Below are 12930 nucleotides of genomic sequence, written 5' to 3'. Positions count from 1 at the left end.
AGCTGATGACTTCTGAGTGACTGCCCTCCAGGGTGTGTTCCTTGTTTTGGGAAGAAGAAAAGCTACTTTGTGATGGAAATAGATTTAACAACTTAGTTGATGTTACCAGTGGGTCATGCTATGACTGTTGCCACCACCTATTGCTAGACAAGGCCTCTTATTTAGTCTTGCTAAGGGTTAATAAATCACTTCTTCTCCCTACCTGTGCAGCTCATAGGCATTTATTTGCCTTCACCAACCAGATACCTTATCTTTCCCTTGTCTTCCTTATCAGATACTTTATCTTATCTTCCCTATCTTTTGATCAGGGGAAGAATATTTTTAAAGGACCAGAGTCCTTTAGGCACTTGGATTGGAGCTTGGGTTGGCCTAGGAAAAGGCTGGTGTCTGGCTCTGGATACACTTCACCTTTTCTGGCTTGCTCTGCACCGAATATCTTTGCATTTATCTTTGTATTTGCCTAATAAAGTCTTCATCTGTCCAAGCTCACTTATGCTGTCCCAACAGACTGCAGGACTATAGAAGCATGGAATAATTAAGATGGGAAAAGACCTCTAAGATCATCTGGTCCAATTGTCAGCCCAACACTATCGTGCCTGCTAAACCCTGTCCCAAAGTACCATGTTTACATAGTTTTTGAACACCTCCAGGGATGGAGACTCCACCACTGCCCTGGGCAGCCTCTACCAGTGCTTCTTCACTCTTTTAGTACAGAAATTGTTCCTAATCTCCAATCTAAACCTTCCCTGGCACAACTTGAGGCCATTTCCTCTCATCCTATCACTTGTCACCTCTGAGAAGAGCCGAGCACCCACCTCCCCACAACCTCCTTTCAGAGAGCGATGAGGTCTCCCCTCAGCCTCCTATTCTCCAGGCTAAACAGCCCCAGGTCCCTAAGCCGCTCCCAGAACCCCTGTTCTCCAGCCCCTTCCCCAGCTCCGTTGTTCTTCTCTGGACTTGCTCCAGACCCTCAATGTCCTTCTTGGAGTGAGGGGACCAAAACTAAATCCAGGATTTGAGGTGCGGCCTCACCAGCACCAAATACAACATAAACATTAGTTGCAAACAAACGCAGTCTCTATTGGAGAAGACGGCAGCTTTGCTTGATGACAGAGGCTGAGAAATACAAAGAGAAACCACCGTAGCGCCTCATGTTTGTGACACGACTTAAATGTTTATATGCTCTGAAGTTAATTACAAAACCCATCAGAAGCAAAATTCATTTTAAGCTTTATATAAAACACTTAAATTTTCTCACAGTTCTTTAATTTTTTTCCCTTTCTCTTCCTTTTCTCTTTCTTGTCATAATGCCATTGGCCTCTGGGTTTTTGGCCACATCCAATCTCAAATATTATTTAGGAAGTTCTTTGCATGCAAGGTCTTTAGGTGCTGTTGGATTTAGCACAGTTATGATTTCATCTCAGTCTCGATAAAATAAGTCTAGGACAATTACAGGTAGAGAAACAATCTTATTTGAGTATTGTTTCAACTCCTAGAGCTAAATGCAACACCAACAAACCCTGTGAAGCCTTTAGATAAAGAAGGATTTGGATCTATTCATTGCCCTTCTCAGGGCACGCTGCATGTCCATGTTCCTAAGGCTGTAGATGAGGGGGTTCAGCATTGCGGCTACAATGGTGTAAAACATTGAAATCACTTTGTCCCTGTCCTGTGGAGCCCTTGATTTAGGATTCACGTAAATGCAAATGGCTGTCCCAAAGAATATGGTTACCACCATCAGGTGGGATCCACAGGTGGAGAAGACCTTGGATTGCACATGTACAGATTGAATCTTCAATGCAGCAGAAAGTATATGGGCATAGGAGGTGATGATCAGAAGAAAGGGGATGAAGACTATGAGGATGCTGAAGATGAAGATGACCAGCTCCGTGAAGGCAGTGTCCGCACAGGCCAAGGCCAGCACTGCAGGTGCTTTGCAGAAGAAATGGTTCAAGATGTCAGGCCCACAGAACGGCAGCCGCAAGTTGAGACTGTTGATGACCATGGAGCTCAGCAAGCTGGTGATCCAGGAAGCCATTACCATGTGAATGCAAACCTTTCTGCTTATAATAGTGGTGTAGAGCAAGGGGTGACATATTGCCATATACCGATCATAGGCCATGACCCCAAGCAGAACACGCTCTGTCATGCCAAAAGCCAGAGAGAAACACATCTGAGCAGCACATCCAGAGAAGGAGATGGTCCTCTTCCTGGTCAAGAGGTTCACCAGCATCTGGGGGATGTTGCTGGAGACGAAGCAGATATCCAAGAAGTCCAGGTTGGCAAGGAAGAAGTACATGGGTGACTGCAACTGGCAATCGGCTCTGATTACTGCAATGATCGTGATGTTCCCAACAACTGTGAACAGATAAAAAAAACAGGAACGCTACGAAAAGGATGGTCTGTGTCCTTGGCTGGGAGGAAAGGCCTTGAAAGACAAATTGTGTCACTATACTTTGGTTTTCCCTGGCCATTATTATTGCAGCAGTTCAAGTATCAAGATAAGAAATAGAAACAAAGTAAACTCAAACCTGGTGCAAGATAAGCGTAACGAACTTACATTTCTCTCTGAAGGGGAGAGAATCTGTTGTGGAAGATAATGTACCAGACACAATGTACCATCCAATTTATATTATCTATGGTGAACAGAGAAATGAGAGAAAGTTGAGGAAGTTTTCTCATGGTACATTTAGCGTCATGTTAATTGTGGTCTAATTACACAGATTTAACAGAAGAATGGCTAATTTATACACATTTCAATGCCCAACAGAGTCACAATCCTCTTCAGAAAATCAAAATTCAATGTTAGATTAAAATATTATGTGGTAAATCCCAGTTCTTGATATCCTTTCTTAACATGGAAAGAAACACAAACCAGAGTGAAACAATCTTTCAAACACACTCATTACAAATCAGATCTACACTTTTGGACAAATACCTGTAGACCTGTATCCTTTTTCTGCAAAAAAGGCAAAATTCAGCACACAGAACTCATCTAACAAAGTACATCCAACAACCTTAATGTATAGCTAGGATCTTGGGGCATCCTCATCACTACAGTTCCTATTGTTCATGTACTGTCTTGATGCAATATTGTCTAAGATGTTTTAAGGCTTTATTATGACAACAGAGTTTCCAAGTAGTACGTGGTCACAGTTGCTGGATCCTGAGTCTTCATGCAGTAAAAAGAGATCAGCAGAATGTTGACATTAATAATGCTGTGGAAGGCACTAATGAACATCACTTGATACGCTGGAGGGTATCTGAGACATCTGAAGGCACCTGTCACATTTGATGAAGGGACGTTGGAAAGCTCGTGCTCCTCTGGAATGAAAACTGGACAAATGACAGGTCACACCGGGGTATCTCACATCGTATCAGACTGCTATGACTGAACAAATTATTGGGATGCCTACTTGATACAGTCAATGGACTCTAAACGGCAACTCAGGTGACCTGCTAGTAGGTGATACCTTTGGCTATCCCAGCTTCTCAGCAGTTCCTGAGAACCTGAGGAGCCTTCTGGACTTAACCTTGACACCTGGTTTATTCCTCACTCACGGCAGGAATTTAGGTGTATAACTTATATAAACATATAAATGTTTATATGTAGATGCCTAAATATGATGCCTTAACCTGAAACCGAATACTATCATGTGTTTTTAAGCAGACTCTCACAACTCGACTTATGCTGTCAAGGGAAGGTGTTGCAAAATGAAGCCTCTTTCCAGACGAGAACCTGTTCTGGAAGGGAGGTAAAGGAACAATCCTAAAAAGCTCAATTCAAGGAGGCAGTTTGCTTCCACCCATTACTGTCTCAGGTAGACGAGATGGCTCAGCTGTCACTCCAGTCAATATAACCGGACTCTGTCTACACCACAGCAACTCTGTTCTCGACAATGAAGGCAGATGCATACCTCCAGACTTGAAAGGAAGGATTAAGGTGCTCAAGCACTGGCGTTTCTTCCCATTTTAGAAAGAGTTGTTAAAGATTCCTATCAATCATATCAACTAGCTTTTCCCTGTGCAAATGTGGCAACCAGCTCATCTGAATTTCTTCACCATGAGAGTAGTCAGGTTGCCCAGGGAAGTTGTGGTTGCCCCATCCCTGGAGGTGTTCAAGGCCAGGTTGGATGGGCCTTGGGCAGCCTGAACTAGTGGGAGGTGTCCCTGCCCATTGCAAGGGGGTTGGAACTGGATGATCTTTAAGGCCCCTTCCAGCCCAAATGGTTCTACGATTCTATGAAATTTTGGTGAGATGGGTCCAATCCCTGATGTTTAATGAGATGAATACAATTCTTCTTCAAGATATGAACTCTCCAGACTAGGTGGACTCTATCAGCTATGATGTCAGCTATAAGAACATGAATAAAGGAAATTCAGCATCTGTCTTTAGATGGATGTAGAACTTGAGAGGTACCTTTCTCCCATTTAACCACAGATATGCACAATCATTTTGAAGCCTGCGCCAACACAAAGCTACATTCAACTTCTGATTCTGTTCCAGCATTTATAATTTCCATAACTATACTGCGTAGGCAACGAACAATTAAATATTACCTTCATTAAACCAGTAGTGGTAATGTTTTTGATGAATATCATACCACATTAAAAACATTCTTTGGGATCTGAAAACTGTAAGCCTCTGGGAGCAAGAAGGGAAATTTACTCTAGATATAATACAAATAAGTAGATTGGGATTCTCCCTAGGGTTTTGTCTTCTAGATACTTTGAAGTGTTTGAGACCAAGTGGCTCATGAGAAGTTCTGTGGACTTGAGATCTGTGCTTGCAGATCACTTGCCCGCTTCTGAAAATCACCTCCTTATATTATTGGCATTAGCAGATAGCACAAGCTCCAAACATTAAATTGACTTCAAAGCAATTTGTGTTTGAGAGGTGAGAGAAAAGTAGACAAAAATAAGTGCTTTGCTCAAGGTTGAAAGAGGCTTCTTAGAGAACCCATTTTCTTTTCTCGTTATATCAATCAGCAGCAACAAACATGCCTTGGACCTACGTAAATTCTTATATAGACTAGAATACCTTGAAATCAGAACTCTGTTCAAGGATTGTAACATTAAAGAATGTTTTTTCTGCACCTGAACATGCCCAGTCTGCAAGAAGGCAGAAATTCACTTGGAAACAGCAGTACTGACAGAATAATACACAAAAGAAAACTGCAGGCACCCCGTACCCAACCTCCAGGTAGGAAATAAATGCAAAGTGGCTTAGTCCTTCCCAAAGATTTAACGCATTCAGAGTAACAGCAAAGAAGTGGAAGAATTGAAATCACGTTTCAAATCATTTCCCTTCTGAGACACCATCACAACTTTAAATGCCAAAGGGAAGTCGTCCCTGAGGTAGCGCTGTAATTACTTCTTGTAAGCACAAGCTCAGGTATAATTTCAAGTACTTAAGTCATAAACAACTGTAGTTTTGGTTTTGCCTGCTCAATACTCAGGGAACCGTACATTACACTTCAAGTCTTAAGAGAGCTAATACTTCAATGGATTTGTGGACTTCTAGAGGATTCTCTAAACATGGAATTTTATCCAGTTCTTCCATAAACAACTTGCCTGTCTGATAGCCATATGCCCATGAAGAATAAGGTGTTAGAAAACATAGGCTGGGAGCACAGGGTTGTGCTCAGGCTTGCTGTAAGCTGTAGCATGGACGTGTGTCTAAGCCACAGGATGTGGTTTTGTAGTCCATCCGTGAACTGAATTGCACTAGGAATGCACTAATGTAGACTACGGAAAGGGAGAAAGCCCACATCTTGGAGTGCCATCCTTTTAAATACTCCTTGGAACCTACACGATCTAATCTGTGAGATCTCACTTGGAGTATTGTGTCCAGTTCTGGAATCTCCAACATAAGGATATGGAACTGTTAGAACAGGTCCAGAGAAGGCCACAAAGACAATCTGAGGGCTGGAGCACTTTTACTCTGGGGGCAGGCTGAGAGAGTTGGGGTTGTTCAGCCTGGAGAAAAGAAGACTCCAGGGAGATCTTAGAAAAGCTTCCAGTACCTGAAGGGGCTCCAGGAAAGCTGGTGAGAGACTTTTTACAAAGGCATGTTCTGATAGGACAAAGGGGAACGGCTTTAAATTGGAGAGGGCAAGACTTAAATTAGGCATTAGGAAGAAATTCTTCATGATGAAGGTGGTGAGGCGCTGGAACTGATTGCACAGGGAAGTTGTGTCTGCCCCATCCCCGGAGGTGTTCAAGTCCAGGTTGCTTTGAGCAGCCTCGTCCAGCAGGTGTCCCTGCCCATGGCAGGGGGGTTGGAACTGGGTGATCCTTAAGGTCCCTTCCAGCCCTCTGTGATTCTATGATCTATACGCATTCAGTTGGATCTCATTTGGGTATGGTGACTCCGGTGCAGAGCATTTGTTCCAGCACCTTAAGTTGCTTCTTTAAAATGCCCCCTGCTCGAGATTAGAGTAAGTTCATAAGGCTTCATGAGAAGAAATGGGGTCATTAAGAAGTGCCATTAATACTGTTTCTCACACTTCTTCAGCTTAGAGGAATCAGCATTTCTAAAGAGAGATTAACCTCTCTGGAAAGAGGAGGATTTAGTGAAATGACTTCCCAAGTCTAAATAATTTCCCCTCCACCAGGTATTAATCTCTTTCCCATCTGCTTGGACACAAGATGAACACCTCAGGAAGAGGGAACTGCATTAAATCCAGCAAACACAGGGTTTCTGCTGTTTGATGTGCAAAAATTTGGGCTCGGTGACTGGGTTTGTTTCATGACACATTTGTAATGAGTTGTCAGTGCTGGATGAGGTGCACTAAAGGTTCTTTTGAACCTTTGGAGCCCTGAGAGTAAGTAAGACATCACTTTGGACCTGCTTCCCTTCAGAGTACAAGCATCTTCATCCAGGATAAAGAGGTGCTCTGACGTCTGAGGAGAGGTCATCGCCTGTAACCCCCTCCTGGAGCTAGGTACTCATCCGTAAGTGCTCCTCAAAACCAAGACATGTTATTTTAGTTCCTTATGCCCGATACTCTACAACACTAGAAAGCAGAAGCTGTCACACAGGTGTCATTTTCTTAGCCAGAGCTGGAAAAAATTTAACAGGGAAGGATCATAAAAGACTCATCCAGTTTCAGATACTCTTTCTCTGAACACCTATTTTTGGCTGCTGTTGGAAATAGATACCTGTGGGCTGTCTCGAATCTCCCCACAGAGCTGTTCTCATGTTCTTACCAGTGGGGCTGTCCTGCTGGAACAGAGCGGTGGGAGTACAGCGCCATCACCAAACGGCCAGCTGGAACAGGCGGAAAAATGTTGGCAAGCTCTGTTTAGCGATCTTTTTTTTATACTGCTGCTTTAGGAGAATCTCCAGTCTTTCACAGAAGTTGCTCACTGACTTCTCTACAAATACAGTCTTGTCTGACGTGCTCTTTTGCACCAGGGTGCTGGGAGGGGAAGCTGAATTTCTGCAATGAATTGCCCTCTAACTGTATAAAGCTGTCCCAGTCAATGAACAAAATATAAGGGAGTCCAAATAAAGGGGAAAAAAATACCCTGTATCAATGAAATCCCCATGCCATTCCCTTCTCCCCTTCTTCTGTATTTTTCTTAATTCTATACACAAGGGATAGAATCATAGAATCACAGAATGGTTTGGGTTGGAAGGGATCTTTAAAGATCCTCCAGTTCCAACCCTCCTGCCATGCGTAGGGACACCTTCCATTAGATCAGATTGCCCAAAGTTACGTGCATCTACCATGACTGCCTTCCCTACACCTTTGGAGCATTATAAATGTGGAAACCAGAACTTTCAGACGTTCAAATCCAAGTCTCCTACTGCAGAAAGCAGCTGAGAAAATCTAATGATGGTTTGCTCAGATACCTCGTTTCCTCTAAATGGGCCAATTTCCATTGAAAGTCTTTTCTTCTCTCCTAAATCACAGAATGGTCGGGGTTGGAAGGGACCTCTGGAGATCATCTAGTCCAACGTCCCTGCTAAAGCAGGTTCTCCTAGAGCTGTTGATGTGGTGCGGTCTGGCATTGCTTCTGCTAATGAAGAGATATTGGTGAATGGTGTTCCACCATCTTAGATGACATTCTTTGTTTAAATCCACAGCTGGGACTTGCAAATGGTTTTGTTTGTCTTTAAAAAAATAAGTTGGGCTTCTGTATCAGCAAAGGGGCTTGTAAAGATGTCACACAGAATTGATTGCATCAAGCTTGTGGAACCTTATCTGGCAAATGCACATACGTCGCATTCATTTATTTGATCTTAAAGCAGCGCTGCTCATTAATAATGTTAAACTTGGCTCTGGCAAACTGCCATTTGGAAACGTTCCTGGTTTCAAACACGTTACCCCAGATTTATTCTTAGCAAGCATACATGAGGACCTGGATCTCCTTTTTGGCTCATAGCTTTGGCCTGAAGATCTACCAGAACTAAATAATGTAAGGGATGCTTCTCAATCTAAACAATACAGCTCCTTATAGAATGACACAAATAATACCATGTCCTTAAAGTTGGGATGGCATGTGGGAAAGGAGGACGCATGAGGCTTTGGGTGTAATTTGTGTGTTTAAAGGCAACATCAGGCACTACTTCTTCACCTTGACAGAGGAGAAAGAAGGTGGTGGCTTGCTGTATCTTGTAGCAATTCTATGCACAAGCACGTGGGTCCTCATGATTGCTATCTTCTGTTGGCTTTTAGTTTAAATGGTTGGCAACCAGAGGCTGAAACTTAAGGATGTCCCAGTTCATTTTCTGGAGTTTATGACACCCCTTTACCAGTTTGATTTCTAAAGGAAACAAGAACCTTTTCTGGGAGTCCCTTGAGAGCATCCTTCACTTCCATGTTCCTCAGGGTGCAGATCAGGGGGGTTCACCATGGGAATCTCGAGGATGTAGACCACGGACACCACTCTGTCCTGGTCCAGGGAATGGCTAGAATGGGGGTAGAAGGACACGAAGATCACAGTCCCGTGAAAACTGAGACTGATGTCAAACGTGAGGCACAGGCAGAGAAAACTTTGTGCCTGCCCTCTGAGGAGCAGATCCTCAGGATAGTGAGAAGGATGAAACTCTAAGAGACAATGATTACTAATGCCCTGAGGGCAATAAAAACAGTAATGACAAAAAGCACATTTGTTGACAGTGGTATCGAGCAGGAAAGCTTCAGGAGTGGAGAAACGTCACCAAAGAAGTAACTAATGATGTTGGGGCCACAGAAGAACTGAACACTGAGCTGACAAGCACTATTTCTTTCACAGTAGCTACTCTGTAGGTTCCCACAGCCCACTGGACACAAACCTTTTGAGAAGTGATGGCCACGTAGAGCAGAAGGTTACAGACAACCACATACCAGTCACTGGCCATTGCAGCCAGCAGGTAACACTTGTACAGACTCCACAAAAGTTCATCTGGGCTGCCAAGCTGGCAGAGAGATGGCTTTCCATTCTTCAAAGAAGCTCACTTGCATTTTGGGAGCAACTGCTGAGGAAAGACCTAGGTCTACCAGAGAAAGGTGGACCATGGGGGTGTGGAGTTGAGATTTAAGCCTGATTAACACAATCATGTCAAGATTCCCAACTAATGCAGCAACAGAGATAAGAAGGAACAGCACAAAGAAAATACCTGGGGAATCTTTTTAACATGGGGCTCAGGGATAGGAAGAAGGGGAACAGTTCTAAGCTGGAAGAGGGGAGATTGAGATTAGATATAAAGAAGACATTTTTTTCCTTTGGGGGTAGTGAAGCACTGGCACTGGTTATCCAGAGAAGCCATGGATGCCCCATCAATGGAGGTGTTCAAGGCCAGGTTGGATGGCTATATCACTTTCTCTCCTCAGGCTGATACAAGAAGCAGTTCCTATTACAAAAAGCGCAATGTCTTTTATTTAAGCTAAAGTAAAGTTTCATCTAAGGAACTGTATCTTTTTAAAGTTAGGCAGAATGCCCCTCTGAGAGCAGGTTTTCTTTCTCAGACATCATTTTTCTTTCCAGCAGTGTTTTTGCAGACACTGTTCATCCTTTGGGGATGATAACGTCTTGTGTTCAGCATCATCGGCACTGAGCAGATGTTTCTTCTCTGATCACCTCTGTCTGCAGACTTTCCCCATCTCAAATGCAAGGTCCGGCAGAGCTGGAGACAGGTCCAATTAGCAAGAGATTTGGCTGGTGTGAAGTTCACAATAACGTTAAAATGAGTCCTTGGAAAGTAACAGAACAAGCATTTTTCTGGGGAAAATTATCCACATGAATGGAAGTGGGAAACACATTCTGTCCCAGCTCTTGTCTCCCTGCAGAGCACTGATGCAGACCGCTGCCTCGCGTTGCCCAGCCCTGATTAAAGGGGTGACTAAAGCTTCAGAGAGTTTATTTCCCGGCGTTTTCCGTGTCGAGGCTGCTGTTTGGGGGCACGCCGCATGCCGCCATGCCCCGCGACACCGTCGCCTGACCGCCATGTCCCGGCGGAAGTAATGATGGATGTCGGAAAAAGCCGTGCAGGTTCTCCGGAGACAGTGAGGATAGGACTGTGCGCGGCACGCCCCACACAGCCGACTGCACCCCTCAAACGGCTCCACCGAACACGCCTGGGAGGGGAAACACTGTGCCGCTGGCCTGGCGCGATGGTAGGACTACGGCTCCCAGCGTGCTCCGGGGCAGCCGCGCATGCGCAGTGCTCTTACCGCGCTCGTAGTCCCGCCCCCTTTCCTGACTCATACCTTGGCTGGGACCGGCTGGGCGCCCCGCCGCCGGAAGTGCCCCCTGTTTGGCTCAGCTAAGCGCCCCGCCACCGGAAGTACCGCTTGCTTGGCGCGTGCGGTGGCTGCAGATCCCTTGGCGCTCCGCTTGGCTCCCGCGGGCCCGCTGTACAAACCATCCCGGGCCTCGGGCCTCGGGCCTCGGGCCTCGGGCCTGGCCTCAGCCTTCCCGATGTTGCCCAGAGGAGGCCGGGCCTGGTGGCTGGGCTGGTAACGGGGCCCAGTGCCGTCGGGGTTTCTTCCCTCCTTCCAGGCAGATCCACCTGGGAATGTTCCTCAACTTGACGTGTCAGCCCCACGTGTTGTCAGCTCTCAGGATGGGGCACCTTGTTCATTAGAATTCCAGCTCTGTCCCCATCTACTTGTAGTCACCAAAGGCTTTGTTCCTGCTGGAGAACAATCTTTGGATAATATTCCAGAACGTAACCAAAGCCCCTCCATTCAGCATTGTTAGAGTGAATATGCCTGTTGGCTCTAGTGGGAAATCTGGGGATGATTGTACTTGTCCAGATCTACTCTGGGTGCCACACTTCCATGTCCTTGTCCTGTCCAGAGATGGCTCTGCCCCTCAGACACCTCACCCCAACTGGGTGCTCTCAGAGAGCCTCAGGGGCATCTTTCTCACCTAGGAGCTGCCTTCCAGCTCTTGGTGTTTCACCACCTACGCCTGCATGCTGGGATCCTCCGTCTGTCTCCAGCCACCCTGCTGAGAGCCGAAGTGGGGGCAAAACCCATGGGGCTGTGGGTGTCTCTGTTACAAGTCGAGTAGCCACCAGGCAGAGGACCCCACGCAGGAGATGGACTTCTGGGCATGCAACTGGCATGAAAAGCATGGCCACGGTGACCCTCTATGCTCATGGCCAAACCCATGCAGGCTGGGGTCTTCCTGAGCTATGAAGACAGGACAGTGTCCTTCTATGACGTGACTTGTCACCTTCACAGCTACACTTCTGAAGTCATCTTCGCTGAACCACTCTGTGCCCTGTCCCATCCAAGCATACATGCGCGGGCATGGAAGATTCCACTGCCGCCTGCTTGCAGGACAGTACAGTCAATGTCCTTGCACTCAGCAGAAAACCTTGGGACAGTCAAGCGGGAGGAGAAAATGTGGAGCTGAGCTACATGGGAAGAACTTTTGGGAACTTTTGTTGCTAGACATCTTGGTATTCTTACCACAACCAGTCAGCTTTCGGGCTAGCGCCGTGTTTAGCTGTACTGTAAGGACAGGTCTGCAGTTTAGTTAAAAACAGACGGGTTTTCACAAGACGAAAGGTGGTGCTGCAATGAAGTGAGATGTGAAAAAAGGCAGCACGCCTGGTGGTTGAGACATCTGTATTGTGGGATAACATACAACATTCTTTCCTTTCCTACCAGAGCATCTCTTATACATTTGGTTATTAAGTGAAAACTGGCATGTCACTCAGACTCTAATTAATTAAAGTGATGGTAATTTAAATTAAGCCCAGATTGTTTCATCTGAGTGCCCCGCCACCCGAAGTGCCCTTTCCTTGGCGCGTGCGGTGGCAGCACAGGCTGTTGCGCCCCCCTTAGCTCCCCCGGGCCCGCTGTACAAATCATCCCGGGCCTTGGGCCTGGCCTCAGCCTTCCCGATGTTGCCCGGAGGAGGCCGGGCCTGGTGGCTGGGCTGGTAATGGGGCCCGGTGCCAGGGACGGTTCTCTCCTTCCTCCCTTTTTCAGAATCAGAATGGTCCTCAGCAGAGGTGCTGCAACCCTTGGATCATATTTATGTCCTCCTCTGAACTCGTTCGAACAGTTCCAGATCCTTATATTTAGGACTCCAGAACTGGACACAGGACTCCAGATAGGGTCTCACAAGAGTGGTTCAGAGGGCCAGAATCATCTTCCTTGCCCTTCTGCTTCTTTTGATGCAGCCCAGAACACAGTTGGCCGCCTGGGCTGCGAGTGCAGATTTGTCAGCTCATGTGGAATTTCTAATCAATGAGTACTTCTACGTCCTTCTCTGCAGAGCTGCTCTCAATCACATCATGTTCTTCTTCCCTTCCCCCTTCTTCCTGCCTTTCCTTCTCCCTCCCTCCCCTTCTTCTTTCTTCCTTCCCATTTTCTTCCCGCCTTCCCTTCTTCCTGCCTTCCCTGTCTTCCCTTCCCACCTTCCTTTCCCTTCTCTCGCCCCTCTCCCTCCTGATCCCCTTGGGTGCTGGGGTGCCTGCAG

At 46.1% G+C, this 12930-nt stretch overlaps 1 protein-coding gene across 1 annotated transcript; it reads right to left on the bottom strand.

Moving 5' to 3' along the window:
- Positions 1 to 1265: 1265 nt before the first annotated feature.
- On the bottom strand, positions 1266 to 4098 carry LOC104062583 (olfactory receptor 2D2-like). The gene is given in 2 exon segments (XM_054069158.1): positions 1266 to 2377; positions 2379 to 4098. Coding segments are annotated over 2 exon segments (942 nt in total). The 5' UTR covers positions 2475 to 4098; the 3' UTR covers positions 1266 to 1531.
- Positions 4099 to 12930: the final 8832 nt, after the last annotated feature.

The sequence above is a fragment of the Cuculus canorus genome, chromosome 5 (genome assembly GCF_017976375.1).
Source record: "Cuculus canorus isolate bCucCan1 chromosome 5, bCucCan1.pri, whole genome shotgun sequence".
NCBI classification, from domain to species: Eukaryota; Metazoa; Chordata; class Aves; order Cuculiformes; family Cuculidae; genus Cuculus; species Cuculus canorus.
This window is presented reverse-complemented; position numbering and strand designations above follow the sequence as displayed.